This window comes from Balaenoptera physalus (genome assembly GCF_965194825.1).
Source record: "Balaenoptera physalus genome assembly, chromosome: X".
Classification (NCBI taxonomy): Eukaryota; Metazoa; Chordata; class Mammalia; order Artiodactyla; family Balaenopteridae; genus Balaenoptera; species Balaenoptera physalus.
Window position 1 is genome coordinate 93,155,060 of NC_138903.1, and position 16,347 is coordinate 93,171,406.

Genomic DNA, 16,347 nt, shown 5'->3' on the forward strand with positions numbered 1-16,347 from the left:
ACTCTGCACGTCTGGGGTCACGGGATCAACTCCTCTCTGCTTCTCTGTCTCTCTGCTCCCTGGGGCCTCAGACTGTGATTCTCTAAAGGGCACTGGGCCTTTGTAAAGCACGCGGTTCTGTTCCCCCACATCCAAGGCCAGGCCTCAGCTGTGGCCTCGGTGTCCATGACTCCGACCTTGCCCCCGACTCCCAGTGACCCACTGCTTCATTGCCCGACACCATCCTGGCTATGAAATCTGCCTCTCTGTTCAGATTCTCTAGTGTGAGGATCTGTTTGGCTCAGGATGGGTCAAATGTCCACTCCTGCTCCAGTCATCTAGTCTAGTTTCAGGGGTGGGGGCGGGGAAGCAGAGACGGGGGTGTTATATACTGTCTGCCCAGGTCCACCAGATGCTAGAGTTGGGGAGAGACACACACAGAAGCGGCAGTAGTTCTGGAGTGTCGAGTACTAGTGCTCTGGAACACAAAGAGGGTCATCAAAAAACGTCTGTCTCTCTAGGTCTCTCTCCCCCTAAGCCCCCAATCTACAACTTCCGCAGCCACCACCCCATACCCTACCTTCCACCCCATTTCCCCTCCTCTCTCACAGCTCCCTTGCCCCATTCACCCACCCACCCACCCTTTCCTTCCACTCTTCCCAAGCCCTCCCCCGCCCCTGCCCCTCCCACTGAAAACGGATTTCCCATCAGGGTACATTTCTATTCTGTTTCACATTTCTGAATTCAAAGGTTTTATAGCCAGATTCCCCTCCCACAGTGGAAGCAAGTTTTCTGCCTTGAAAAATTCACTTTACACCAAGGGCAGCCCATTGACCTTCGAAGTACTGGAGGTGTCCCCTGCTGGTGGGAATCAGAGTCCCTCCCGTCTCTTTGTGGTTCTTGAGGGCCCATTCCCTGGCCCCCCACATCAGACCGCAGGCTAGAATCAGAGGGCCCCCAGCGGGGAGACCTCTGAGATGGAGCTCCTGCTGTGAACGGCGCTGCTGGTCGGGAGGACGTGGGTGGGGATGGTGTGGGTGCGTCTGGGAAGGGGAATAAGGGGCGTGAGTGTGAGGATGGGAATGAGGCAGGGAGCTGGACAGGAAGGGGTTCCTGTGAGGCTGTGGACCCGGACTTTGCTATCCCAGATAAATAAAGCATGGGTGGGCCCACGGACCTGAGATCTCCCTCCCTCTGCCCACCAGAGGTGTAATTTTTCTGGTTCCCAACTCCGGGAAGCTGCATAAGGTCTCCGCGCAGCTCCTCTGCTCCCTCGGCAGCTTCTGACCCTTCCACACCCTTCTGTCTTCCTCCTCCTTCTGTGGCTCCAGAAGCGGCTGCAGTAGGAGCAGTGGCCCCTGCCTCCTCTTCCTCCTCACCTGCTCCTTCTGACCAGGTCCCACTGGCAGTGGCCAGGCCTGGTCCCTTTGCAACCAGCTCCTGGAGAGAAGTGAGCAGATCTGAGACCTGTTCTGGGGGCGGGGTGGGGGGGTGGGGGGCTTTGCGGCGAACGGGATTGGGGGTGGGGTTGGGCACGGGACTGGGGACGGACCGGGGGACGGGCCAGGGACCAAGTCAGAGTAACATGGGACTGTTCCAGCTTCCAGAAACAGTGGGGGGTGGGAGGGGTGCGTGAGGAAGATTCCCGCCCCCCCCCCAGGACATAAGAGAACCCCCTACACTGTTGAAAGTCTTTGAAGGTCGGAAGAAGCAGGAGTGGTTAGAAAAGATTCAGAACCAAGAACGTGAAGCGCTTGTAATCAAGTACAAAAAGTCTCAAACACACCCCCCACCACCATAATGGTTTGTCCCACTCAGGGGGCCCTCCCCTCCTAGAGATGGAATGTTCTAGAACAGGAAACAGCCCCAACCTCTCAGTAGCCTCTGGCGCCCCCCTCGCTAGGAAGGTTCTGTAGGTCCTGTTCTAGACACAGCCAGATTCTGATACTTGGTCAGGAAACTTTCTTTAAAGGGCCATATAGTAATTATTTGAGACTTTGTAAGCAAAGGACCTCTGTCCCGACTACTTGTAGCACAAAAGCAATCATAAGCAATGCTCGAAGAAGTAGCTATGTTCCAGCACATGTTTATTTATAGAAACAGACAACTGGTAGGATTTGGCCTGTAGTTGGCCAACTCCTGATCTAGATTCATATTTCCTGTGTGTCCCATAGATATCCCAAATTCAAATGTTCATAAGTCAACCTTTTCCCCAAGAAATGATTTTCCTCCTATATCCCTGTGTTGTTCATAGAAATCTCAAAATCACCAAGACTACCCCCCTTTAATAACAACCAAATCAGTCACCAAGTCTTATTGCTAATACCTGAGGAACATTTTTTGACATCCATTCCCATTTAGGGAATGCCCCTGTTGCTTTTTAATTTATCTCCCTGACTTTAATCTCTTTCTAATTCCTAATATCCTCCTAACCTTTCCTATGATCACGTTACTTTCAAGCTTAAAAATATTTGATGGCTTCATGTGACAAATTTCTTGGCTTGATGTTAGGGTCTCATCTCAGGCTAGCTCTCTCTATTTTCTTCTCACCCATTATTTATGTACCCAAGGGACTAGCCATGCAGAGACACTCGTGGGTTTTAATTTATTTTTCCATCTGAAAAATCAGACATTCATTATTTGTTATATGAGCATTATGTTCTGTTCTATGAACTAGTTTGAAAAAGACAACATTTATTCTTTAAGGGTTTATGTCAGATAGTGACAGAGAAAAAAATGATAAATCAGGCATTAAAGTATTACATAAGAAGGTGGTTAAGTACCAGAGGTATAAATCCCACTGTTTTAGCTCTCTTTAAAAATGTTATCATGTGTCTTCTTTCCATTTCAATTTTTGTATTTTAATTATCAGACCTTAGTGGGAAGGGTTCATGTTTTCCCTTGTTCTCGAGGGACTTCTGCAGAAAGAGCATTCAAAACATAATGTAGAAATTGGAATGGTGAAGAAAGGGGAGATACTGGAGTCAGGGAGACCCATTAGAGGGATGCCACAGTAATTCAAAATGTAAACTAAGGGCAGTGGAATTTGGGACGGAGTGGTGCATGTACACAGCTTTTTGCTAGGTAGAATTCATGGGAATGCCAGAGAGGGGCAGGGATGAGAGAATGAGTAAGGTAATTCCCAGGTTTCTACTATAGGGAACTACGTAGATAGTGATTCTGTATACTTATATGGAGAATGAAGGAGAAACTGTTTGGGGTGGGTTCACCTTTAGACATACGGAGACTGTGGCACATACCAGTCGAGATACCCTATAGGCAGTTAGATGTGTGAGTCTAGACCTTCGGAGAGACATCAGGGCTGGAGATGTAGTATTGAGAAGTGGAAGTAGGATTTGAAGCAGTGGTTAAAATCACCCAGGGAGAGGATATAGAACAAGAAAAACAGAGTGCCTAGGACAGATCCCTAGCTTTCCTCCCTTGACCTCTTCCTTTCTGCCACTGTCCACTCTCACCGACAGTTTTATAGCTTACCTGCTTACTTCTTTGCCATCCCTTCTTCTAGCCTCAGAACATCTTTTGCCCTACCTTTTTAATTCTTTCTATAACACTTTAAATGTGAACTTCAGCTTGTGATCACTTGTCTCTGTATGCTACCATCCTTCCACTTCTGCTTATAAACACTTTTAGGAAGTTAAAAATAATTTCTTTTGGCCAAAGGATTGGAGGAGGGAGAAAATGAAGACAGCGAATCCTGTTAAGATCCTACTTTAGTAGTACAGGCAAGACACGATTAGGGCTTGAACTGTGGCAGGACCTAGGTGAAAGATCAGATAAGGAGAGAATTTTGAAATAGAGTTAGTGAAACTTGTTAGCCAATTGTATAAGGGAAATAAGTACGGAGAGGTGGAGTGGAGATGACTTTGAGCCATCTGACTTGAGCAACTAGGTAGTGTGGTTAGTGATGCCTCTAATCATGATAGATAATACAGGAGGAATAACAGCCTGTAGGGAAGAGGTACTAAGTTCAGTTTGGGACTGATAAGTGCCTTCATGACAGTAATATGGAATCATAGTTAGATGGATGTACTAGGCTGGATCTTAAGAGAGAGGATAGAACTAGAGAAAAATATTATACATTTGGATGTCTTCAGTACTTAGTTTGTAGTTGGAATCTAGCGCTTGAACAAAATTTCTGGAGATGAAGTTTGGAGGGAGAGAAGAAAAACACAAATAAGCAAGCAAACAAAACAGAGGAAGGAAACCTGAGGCCTAGGAGAAGATGGCTAACATTTTGGAGATAGCCCAGGGAAGAAAAACCAGCAGTAGAATTATAAGGAGTGGTCAGAGAAGTAGACAATCCTAAGTGAGAGATATCTTAGAAGTAACGAGAGGTTTAGAAAGTTGAAGGAGAGTTACAAGTTTCAAACAATGCATGGAGGTAAGATAGGCTGAGGGTGAGCAAGAGGTCATTAGACTTGGCTAGTAAGATGTCTTTGAGTCTAATGATAGAAATTCAAAAGAATTATGGGACAGAAACCAAATGTTAGTGGGTCATAGAGTGAAGTTAGAGCAGCATGCAGAAATTTTGAATGTTGACCAGTCTTTTAAGACCTCTGACAGTGACAGTTATGGTGGGTAGGCAGGGATCAGAGAATAGATCATGGAGGCATAGGGAATGACAGCTTAGTTGCTAAGACAACTAACTTATATAATTGTCAACACGAAGATAGAGAGAATATTCTGGCTTCTGTATGAGGAGGAAGATAACCACGTTTAAAGGAAACTCAGTGCTTTTGAAGTATTTGCAATGTAACTTGGGCGATAAAGCAAAACTTGTGAATATTATAAGAATAATTATAAAACTACTTTTTGACATATACAAAAATATCAGTGTAATCTAAATAGGAAGCAGTGAAGAAGTAAGAAATACAGTTGACCTTTGAACAACATGGGTTGGAACTGCATGGGTCCACATATGTGCCAGTTTTTTTCAATAGTAAATACTACAGTATTACACAATCCACAGTTGGTTGAATCATGGATGCAGAACCACAGATGGAGGAACCATGTATATGGAGGGCCAACTATAAGTTATATGTGGATTTATGATTGCACAGAGCATTGGCACCCCTAACCTCCTCACTGTTCAACTGTAGTTATAGAGTCAGTGAAAAATTGTCTTCAACCAAACAATAAATCAGGGGTCACTCGTAACATGTGGGTTATGATAGTGGCAGGGAATCTTTTGAATTTCCCTTGATTATTCCCTTACCTTTACCCACATGTCAGTCAGTCACTAGCAACAGATTTTTAACTAGCTACCCACATGCCTAGGTGGCAGATTGCAATTGCTTTCCTTGAGAATGGTGACGAACTTGCCACTGGAAAGATCCAAAATTCTCAGTTATCTATGAGTGGGTTATTTTACACACACACACACACACACAGACAATATTTTTCTTGAGTAGGTATCTGACTTAACTACTCCACCCCCAGATAAATTATAGTTTGTTTTGAATTCAGGGTGAATGACATTTTGATAACAAAATTTTATCTTGAGCCAGTAGTTTTTAGAATATATATAATTTCCATTGTAACCTGGTCCATTGGCTACTCTTTCTTTAAACAACAAAACAGAACATCTAGATTTACTTTACAGTTTGGCTTGGGAGTCAGTGGATAATGTATTAATTATACAGTGGTGATGATGTAAGAGGGGGTTACTTTCTATGGAGCACTTACCACATGTCAGGTACTATGCTAAGAGCTTTAAATTAGCTCATTGTTCAGAGACAATTCCCTATGGATCTCTTGCATTTCTGCATGATTTATGCACAGAGGCACTGTCCCTTGTCCCAGATTATCTTTTCAGGGATGTATGTATAGAGAACAGTCTTAAAAGGTAGAAATTGCACCTCTCACCAGAGCAAATGACGGTTTTGCTTGCAGCCTTGGAAAATATAGATAGTATCTCCCTCTGGAGCAAAAGGCAGGCATGCCTGTGTCCCATTATTAAGGACTTGTGCCTCCTAAGCTTGGGATTCCTGTCCTGTAATTCAGCCTACTGCTTGTGCTGGTGTCATCTGGCCCTCTTTGTATTGCCTTGTGGGAACTGGGTTTGGGGAAGCAAAACAAATGCTGATATTCTGGCTATTTCTATTGCTGTGAATAATTAACTGTCCATTGTTTCTGACCCAAGAGTCTCTTGTCTTCTACCAACACCCATGAAAATTGGAAGTATGGTAAAAATCTCAGACCCTACATGGTTTTTAACACTTGTGTAACAAAACAACCCTATTAGGATAACTTTTATTATTCACATTTTACATGTACAAAAATGAAGCTCAGTGACCTGTCCAAAGATCCATGGTTAGAGCATGATAGAGTAGAGATTTGAAACGAAGCCTCTCTGACTGTAGTGGCCATGTTCCCAAGCAGTGAGAATTCTCAAGTCCAGTTCAGTTCAAGTCCCTGGGTTGACCTTTTTTTGGACTGCATCATGAACCATTAGGAAATTATGTTTGAATAGTCCTGGGTTGTAGATTATCAATGTCATTCCAAAGGCTGAGTGTTCATTTCAGCAGGGGAGAAGAAGTTAATAAAGTATTCCCTGTTCATACCTCCAATGAATCCTTGTTTGTTTATTAACTGTGTTTCTGCCTAATGGAACAAATGTACATAAATTCAAACCTATTATTTTGACATTATTATAGACTAGAGATATCACCCATGAAAGATAACATTCTTTATTAAAACACAAACACAAAAAGCCCTGAACTCTTCACAACTATAAATAAGACTATTTGCTTATAGACTGAAAAGTAGAAAAGTGAAATTTTCAAAAGATCTTGTATTCTCTCAACTTATTATAGCACAGATATTTTTTGTTATTGTGTTGTTTACATCTGCTTTTTTAATATGCCCAAGCAGCATGGCACATAGAAGTTTCTCAAAAATGTCATTTGAATGCATCTAAAACGTTGTGGCTCTTCATAAAATGATAATATTAAGAAATTGGTCAGAGCTTTGGCCCTCTTGGTCTTTTCTTGAAAAAAGACTTTATTTTTCAGAGAAGTTTTAGGTTCATGATAAAATTGAGAGGAAGATACAGAGATTTCCCATATACCTCCTGCCTACATACATGCATACACCATTATCAACATCTCTCATCAGAGTAGAACATTTGTTACAATTGATTAACCTACATTGACACATCATTATCACCCAAAGTCCATAGTTTTCATTGTGGTTCACTCTTGGCATTGTACATTCTATGGGATTGGACAAATGTATAGTGGCATGTATCTACCATTATAGTATCATAAAGAGTATTTTCACTACCCTAAAAATCCTCAGTACCACACCTATTCATACCTCCCCCCAAATCTTGGCAACCACCGATCTTTTATTGTCTCCATAGATTTGCCTTTTCTACGAGGTCACATAGTTGGAATCCTGCAGTATGTAGCCTTTTTAGAGTGCCTTTTTTTTTTCTTTCTTAGTAGCATGTATTTAAGGTTCCTCCATATCTTTCCTGGCCTGGTAGCTCATTTCTTTTTAGCACTAAATAATATGCCATTGTCTTAGATGTACCACAGTTTATCCATTCACCTAACTGAAAGACATCTTGGTTGCTTCTAAGTTTTGGTAATTATGAACAAAGCTGCTATAAATGTCTATGTGCAGGTTTTTGTGTGGACATAATTTCTTTAATCCTTTGGATGGATACCAAAGAACATGAATACTAAATCATATGGTAAAAGTATGTTTCGTTTTATAAGACACTGTCAAACTGTCTTGCAAAGTGGCTGTACCATTTTGCATTCCCACCATTAATGAATGAGTGTTCCTGTTGATCTGCATCCTCACCAGCATTTGGTGATGTCACTTGTTCTGGATTTTGGCCATTCTTGTAGGTGTGCAATAGTATCTCATTGTTGCTTTAATTTGCATTTCCCTGATGACATATGATGTACATCTTTCCAAATGCTTATTTGCCACCTGTGTACCTTCTTTGGAGAGGTGTCTGTTAAGGTCTTTGGCTCATTTTTATGTCGGGTTATTTTCTTATTGTTAAGTTTTAAGAATTCTTTGTATATTTGGGATAACTTTATTAGATGTGTCTTCTGCAAATATTTTCTCCCAGTCTGTGGCTTGTTTTCTAATTCTTTTGATACTGTTTTTGGTAGAGCAGAAGTTTTTCATTTTAATGAAGTTCAGCTTATCAATTATTTCTTTCATGGATCATGCCTTTGGTGTTGTAATTTAAAAAAAATTATTGCCATATCCAATGTCATCTAGGTTTTCTTCTATGTTGTCTTCTAGGAGTTTTATAGTTTTGCATTTTACGTTTAGGTCTGTGACCCATGCTGAGTTACTTTTAGTGATGCGTGTAAGGATCCGTGTCTAGATACATTTTTTTTTTGCATGTGGCTGTGCAGTTGTTCCAGTACCATTTGTTGCAAAGAATGTCTTTGCTCCATTGTATTGCCTTTGCTTCTTCACCAAAGATCATTTGAGGGCTTCCCTGGTGGTTCAGTGGTTAAGAATCCTCCTGCCAGTGCAGGGGACACGGGTTCGAGCCCTGGTCCGGGAAGATCCCACATGCTGCAGAGCAACTAAACCCATGTGCCACAACTACTGAGCCTGAGCTCTAGAGCCCGCGAGCCACAACTACTGAAGCCCATGAGCCTAGAGCCCATGCTCCGCAACAAGAGAAGCCACCGCAATGAGAAGCCCACGCACCACAAGGAAGAGTAGCCCCTGCTTGCTGCAACTAGAGAAAGCCCCCGTTCAGCAAAGAAGGCCCAACACAGCCAAAAATAAAATAAATAAAATAAATAAATTTTAAAAAATGAAGGCAAAGGAAAGATTTCTCAGATTAAAAAAAAAAAAAAAAGATCAGTTGACTATATTTATGTGGATTTATTTCCAGGCTCAACGTTCTATTCCATTGATCTATTTGTCTATTATTTTGCCATTATCACAATGCCTTAATTACTATAGCTTGATAGTAGACCTTGAAGTCAGGTAGTGTCAGTCCTCCAGCTTTGTTCTTCTCAGTGTTGTGGTTATCATCATCTAGATCTTGTAAATATTTTGTTAGATATATATCTATGTGTTTCATTTAGGGTTTTCCAAAATATAAATGGTATTGTGATTTTAATTTCAAATTTAAAACTTGTTCATTGCTGACATATAGGAAAGCAATTGACTTTTGTGTATTAACCTTATATCCTGCAACCTTGTTATAAATGCTTATTAGTTCCAGGCATTTTTTTTTTTTTTGGTCCGTTCTTTCAGATTTTCTACATAGAAAATCATGTAATCTGTGAATTTTCTTGTCCACTGCATTAACTAGGACTTCCAGTATAATGCTGAAAAGGAGTGGTGAGAGAGGACATACTGCTTTATTCCTGGTCATTGTCGGAAAGCTTCTACTTTCTCACCCTAAGTATGTTAGCTGTAGGGTTTTTTGTAGATATTCTTTATCAAGTTGAGGAATTTCCCCTCTAGTAATAGTTTACTGAGAGTTTTTATTATGAATGGGTTTTGGATTTTGTCAAATGCTTTTTCTGTGTCTACTGATCTGATCATGTGATTTTTTCTACTTTAGCTTGTTGATATGATGGATTATATTAATTGCTTTTTGAATGTCGAACCAGGATAAATCTCACTTGGTTGTGGTGTATAATTATTTTCATACATTACTGGATTTGATTTGCTAACATTTTGTTGAGGATTTTGCATCTATGTTCATGAGAAATATTGGTCTGCAGTTTTCTTTTAATGTCTTTGGTTTTGGTATTAGGGTAATGATGGCCTCATAGAATGAGTTAGAAAGTATTCCTTCTGCTTCTATCTTCTGAAAGAGATTATAAAGAATTGATATAATTTCTTTCTTAAATATTTGATAGAATTTACCAGTGAATCTATCTGGGCCTGGTGCTTTCTGTTTTGGAAGGTTATTAATTATCTATTCAATTACTTTAATAGCTATATGTCTATTCATATTGTCTGATTCTTCTTTTATGAGTTTTGGCAGATTCTGCCTTTCAAAAAATTGGTCCATTTCATCTAGGTTATCAAATTCGTGGGTATAGAGCTGTTCACAGTATTCCTATGTTATCCTTTTAGTATTCATGGGATTTGTATATCCCCTCTTTTATTTCTGATATTAGTAATTTATATCCTCCCCCTTTTTTCCTCCTCTTGGTCTTTTAAAGTATTAACATTGCATGTTTGCAGTTATATGTACTTATTTCTGCACTCATCTGAAAGTCTCCTTTTCCACACAAATATGTTTTTCAGTAAAATCTTCTTATTTTATAATGATTCTCAAGAAATGGAATTCAACAAAGGGCCTAATATCCTGTTTGTTTATTCATTTGTTTCCCTTCCCTGAATTTGGTATAATATCAGTTCATAGTTCTTTTGGTTTGAGGACAATATCATCCAGTAATGGTAGATTGATTAATTGATAGTTATGCATAGTGGTCAATTCACATTTCAAAAATATCAGAAAACAAACTTTGTTTTAGTTTACTAACCATTAGATAGTTCTGTGATTTTCAAGGAAAGTATTTTGAAATGAGGATAAGACAGTTGAAGGAACCATTTAGAAAAGTTTCAACTATATCCTGAGGCATTTTTTTCTGGGCTTCTGCTTTTAGATATGAAAGAGTTCCCTAATTTATTTAGTTTATTTTCAGTAGGTTAGCCCTGGTGATACAACAAATGCACTTAAACTCAAATTTTGAAGTACAACTTTAGATTTTATAATATTAGCATGTTTTATAAATGGGAATTGGAAAGGGGCATCTGTATTTCTCACGTATGTTTTAAATCCTAGGTTTTACTTTTCCCCTTAGGGAACCCAAGATGATCAACATTTTCCCTTAGAAATATTTCTGCAAAAAAGTGTATAAATTATGACCTAAAGTAGCTAACATTAAACCTTTGGAATAGAAAGCAAGGTTTATTTACAAATTTGAAAATTCTGTGCTGTGCATTTTAATAACAGTGTTCTTGAAGTGTTATCTTTACACATCTGCATTTCTTTCGGTGAGCATCCCCAAGTTGGTGTGGATAGCCATGAGTTAGTTCAGCTGATAGCATCAAGTTCTGAGAGTGGCCAGGGGCTAACAGCCAGAACCTTGGTTCTAAGCCACTGACCAGCTGTATGATCTTGACTAAGTTATTTATCCTCTCTGTGTCTCTGTTTTACTCCTATACAAAATGTAGATGATACTTACCCTGCACCTTTTCCTGGATTATTGCCAGAATTAAGTAAGATAGGCGATATGGAAATACTTGAAAGATTACAAATGTATACAATTGTAAGGCATTGCTGCAACATCACTGTGAAGGCCCTTTGCTCATGTTGAACCTGAATGTGCTCCTTGTCCTCCTCAGGATGTGAAAGGAGGACAGAAAAAAAAAAAGTACAATTCCCATTCTTGCACACTCGTCAGTCTGCCTCCTCAAACTTGCACAGCTCTAATTGTACCTAATGAAAGAAAAGTAACATTTTTAGATTCCAGTTGCAGGAAACATTTTAAATAGAACTGGCCTGCGGCATTTTTCAAAGTAAAATCTATATAATGCAAGACTGTTAGCAGGAACTGTGCCAGGGATGGATTAAACAACTGATAAAAATCAACCTGAGTGTCAGACTGTCAGGCATCCTTGATCACACCTCCCCCAAGTCAGCAATGGAAACAACAGGACTCACACCAGGCTTTGTTTTGAGTTCTGGAGAACTTGGTCGTCATCAAGGACTTCATACTAGGGCTTGCTCGTGGGCTAACAAGCAGTATGTCAGCAGCCTTTTACATGGTAAAGACCAGAGCAAGAGTGAATTCATGCAGAGCCCTGGTCAAGATTGTTTGTGGGTAAGGGTGAGAGAATATTTCCTCCTTCAACCTATCAGCCATTCCCAGGGTGGGTTCCCTTCCCTCATCCTCATCCCAAGTTAATGAAGGTGCTGCTGGCATGACCTACATAGTGTATACTTTGGGCAGTTTGGAGAGGGAACATGAAACCTTGCCTAGGGGTCTGGGCTTTATTATAGAAGGTGTTTGTCTAAGAAACTTGCAAAAGTCTTAGTGGAACTCTTACTAACAATTCGACCTCCAAAGTTCTGGCCTTTGCCTAATAGCTGGTATTCACAGTACTTGGAAGTTCCTTCTTGCCTTAGTTGCTTTCTCTTGATTAACTTCTTTTTGTGCCTAGGTCAGTATATCTTTTTGATCCTTTCAGACATTCATGGTGCACTGGTACTAGGCCTGTTGCCTAACTGACCTCTTCTAGACTCTTTTCTCTCAAGTAGCACCCCAGGCCAGTGGCATATCTTAACCCATCGCTGCCAATGTGTTGTTTTTATTATACTAGTGATTGTTCACAATTACTACATCACATATAAATTATGATTATTAATTTATCAACAATATATGTACAAACTAATACAAGTGGTAATAACAATTCTAATGACAGTCTATTAAATATTTACTATGGGCCAGATGCTGTGTTATATGTTTTATATTTGCTTAATAGTTATAGCAGCCTGGAGAGGTCAGATATTATAACCATTCCAACTGAAAACAGTAAACTTATTATTGCTTAAGTTTGTATAATAAAAAGAACTTCTTCCTCCAAACTCCAGTGGAGCCACCGTAAAGGATTTCTTATCCTCATTTTTCAGCTGAGGAATCTGAGACTGTGAGATGTTACATAACTTGCCCAAGGACACAGAGCTAGTTGAACCTAGTGGATCTTAGTTCAAAGCTAGTGCTTTGTTATGAAACCACTATATTATATTGGTCCCTTACTTAGTCTACCCTATTTTCTCCTCAGGACTAAATAGATTTGGGATAGTAAGCTCCTTTTAGGGAACTGGACATTCTGTCTAATACTTCTATTGTTGAGACTGCTGGTCAACAGCTCTCTCTCCCTGGGTTTGTAATACAAAAATGGGAAGATATTTAAAAAGTAAGTCTCTTTCACCTGTATGGATGGACACCATGGAACAGATATGATCAAAGTCTGTGACATTAAGAACTGTTCATAATATTTTACATACTTAGCAGAGGTGATTTTCTTTCTTCTTCATTTAAAACTGTTTAAAAACTGTGACCATTTATCTTCCTTCCATCCCCTATACATACCCTAGTCCTTCTTGTCTCCCAGATATAGTCATTATATTTTTTTCTTTGCTGGTATGCTGATGCACCAAATTTGGCTAATCCTTACCCTGGTGGTACAAGAATACCTGCAGAATTATCCTGAGTCATATTTAAACAGGTAATGTGATATCTGACCAGCCACATACTTACACGAATCTGTAGAATGGGGATGGGGTGGTTAGTACCATATGGGGTTTATGCAAAAGTAGAGCAGAGAGGACATGTCTCTTGAATACATACCTTTTGATGCCCACACATGTAATCAACTAACATTTACTAAGCACTTACTATCAACTTAGATCCCAGGAATAGAGTGATGAACAAGAGCAACAAATTCTTTGCTCACACTTAACAAAAAGCACATGATAGAAAATCAAAGAGAAGAGCAAGTATAAACAACCATGGCTCAAATAGGCTTAGTATATTCAAGAAACAGAGTAAATACGATTGCGACTGCACCCTAATGAGTGAAGGACAGAATGTTACAATAGGCCACATCATTTAGTGTGTTAAAGAAAGCAAGGAGACATGGGCATGTGTAACACTGAAGTATTGAAAATGGAGTCAAGAGGAGCCAAATTGATTGAACCAAATTTTACCTTATTGTCTGAGACTTAAAAACATTTCTGGTGGCTTTAGCTTCATGGCTCTTAAAGAAGCTGTCAAACATTTCTTAATAGAATTAAATGTTCTTACATTTGATCCCTAGTGGGCATATATTATACCCTTTCTAAGAACCTTCATTGAGGAAGAGAGAAAAGCAATAGCTCACAATCTACATTGTATAATGGGGTTACATCTGAACATCAGAATGGAAGTGCATCTTCAGATGACACAGGCATCGCATAGTCAGGAGTACTTGCCAGCAATTAACTTCACTAGAAATCCAAGTAGCAGTCATTTTGATTAACTTAGTTTGTAAACTCAATGGGCAGCAGCCACATTCACTCCTGTGTTTTGTATGGTGTCTGGCATATTGTGAAATTTCAATGAATACTAAGAAGTACAAACAGTAACAATCATTTGAGGCCATCTTAAAATTATTGGTTGGCATGCTAATCCCATTTATCAGGATTGTTATTACTTAATTGTAAAAATACTCGGTTTTGAATTATCCCTGGCACTTTGTATTTTTTAACAGCAGGTATCCCTTGATGTTTAGAACACATATTCTGAAATGTCTCACCAAGAGATTTACAGTTGACCTTCTTTTAAGTCTTACCAGGCTGCTTCTGGTCTCTTCCTCATACTTTCCAGATTTCTTTTGTGTGGTTGATACCTTCTGGAGTCTAGGCAGAGTAGGGTAGGGAAATGTCATGAGATATACATAGGGAAATGAAGGCAGAATTCAATTTCATAAATACCCTTCTATTATGGGTTAGCCCATTAATGTCCAATTTCTAAAGCAGCTTTGTGGTAAAATTCAATGTTGAAATTCCTTTATAATTCTAGTTTTGATGGATAAAGTTAATCTACTCTGCTAGGATTTGTTCTTTGTAGGAACCCAAATTTGACCCCTGACATACCTCAGTAAACACCTTAAAAAGCTATGTGAGTTAATGGGTATCTTCTGTATGTTGATCTGTTTTTATTTTTAATTTTTATTTTATATTTAATTAACAATGATGTGCTAGTTACAGGTGTACAACAAAGTGATTCAGTTATACCCATACAAGTTGTTGATCTGTTTTTTGGTATGTATCCTATAAAAGAAAATGTTGGCTTAGAAACCAATGGCAAAATTAACAATCCTTGGAATACCTGTTAAGGGACTGGCCATAAGGGCAAACCAGAAATGGCTATAGCCCTAGTTATAGACTTTCTCATAAGGTTTTGCTATCAGATTGTCAACATAGCAATGTTTACCACTGGGAAAGAAGTCTGACTATTTTACATTTCAGAAGATGGGTACAGCTGCTCTATGTAGCTATCTCATGGCCAGAGATGTCCACATTAGCATTTTGTTCCATATATCCCTGTCAGTTGAAGTAGAAATTTTTTCTGTGTTGTTTCCATGTTGTTTCTGATTTCTAGGCAAGGTCCTAAATGGAAAAGTCAATATTCTTGAAATATACAGAGTAAAAACATAGGTGTAAACACCCAATAAAGCCATTTTGCTATTTCTCTATTCCTACAGAAACTCGACATATTGCATGAAGGTGTCAATGTCCTTGACTGTTGCAGAGAATGAATCAGGTCTGTGCTACAATAGCAGGATCCGCTATTTGGAAAAATCTGAAGTCACTAAAAGAAAGGAGATATCCTGCCCAGACATGGATGACTTTAAAAAGTCCGATCAGGAGCCTGATGTTGTGTGGTACAAGGTAACTCAGAATGATGTCTAATGCATTTTTTTACCCTAAGTCAATAGCTGGCTTGGGGAGATAAAAAGGGAGAGATTTTATTTTGAGTTTTTGGTATTAGATGTTTCACTGAGAAGAATCAGCAGATCCACAGCTAAATAATTCAGATCTATGATTCCTATATATTACTGATTTTCATGTACTTCCATCAGCAGGTGTCAGAAGCAATCCCAGCTTCTCCAAAGACTAAAAATAAGGAAAATATCCCTTTACCCCAACTCATGAGAGCAAATGAGAAGAAGAGTGAAGACTGAAATAACACATGAAAGAAAGTATTTGAGGGACATAGAAATATTATTTACTGTTAGGAACAAAGGCCCATCTTTACAAGTAATGGTGCTTACAAAAAATAACAACGATTATCATGGTTTATATTGTGAGAACCACTGCAGTCAGTGCAGAGGAGAGAAATGGGCCCAGTGCAGGATGTGTGAACACTGGAAATAACGTGTTTATCTGGAAATAAACCACACTCAAATGTTGTACAGACGAGAGTTGAATGAAGGAACTGTTTACAGAGGTGTGGTTAGGGTTAAGGGAACCAAAAAGGGAAGAAGCTGTAAATTACCGCTCCTAAGTCTAGGGTGGCAAGGGGAAGGAGCTGTATCTCTGGAAACTGGCAAGAGTGGAGCAGGCCTGTCAAGAGCTGTGGCCTTAGAGGAGCATATTAACTGTGGAAAACAGAGAGGGAGTGGATAGGACGGAAACCCTAACCCCTCTTAACTCCCGCCTTCTGGTTTCTTGCTAGCGTCTTCCCTCACACCATGCGAGTTCAAACATAATTCAGAGAGCAAAACCAGGGGGTAGAATCAATAGTCTTCAGCTTCTCTGGGCACAGAGTAGGTCAGACAAGGGCA

General features: G+C 39.7%; 2 protein-coding genes across 5 annotated transcripts in view; one reads left to right on the top strand and one right to left on the bottom strand.

Moving 5' to 3' along the window:
- IL1RAPL2 (interleukin 1 receptor accessory protein like 2) overlaps positions 1 to 16,347 on the top strand; it is a 1,100,174-nt gene that overhangs the window by 597,266 nt on the left and 486,561 nt on the right. For all 4 annotated transcript variants that reach the window (XM_082447592.1, XM_082447591.1, XM_082447594.1 and 1 more), the window contains one exon: positions 15,265 to 15,451. In XM_082447592.1, the coding sequence (XP_082303718.1) occupies positions 15,265 to 15,451 (187 nt within the window). The remainder of the gene's footprint in view (positions 1 to 15,264; positions 15,452 to 16,347) is intronic.
- Positions 682 to 3,296, bottom strand: TEX13A (testis expressed 13A; the record flags this gene model as incomplete). The annotated part of the gene is made up of 2 exons (XM_082446756.1): positions 682 to 1,419; positions 3,240 to 3,296. The coding sequence occupies 2 exons, from the start codon at positions 3,294 to 3,296 to the stop codon at positions 733 to 735; spliced, it is 744 nt and encodes a 247-aa protein (XP_082302882.1). The 3' UTR covers positions 682 to 732.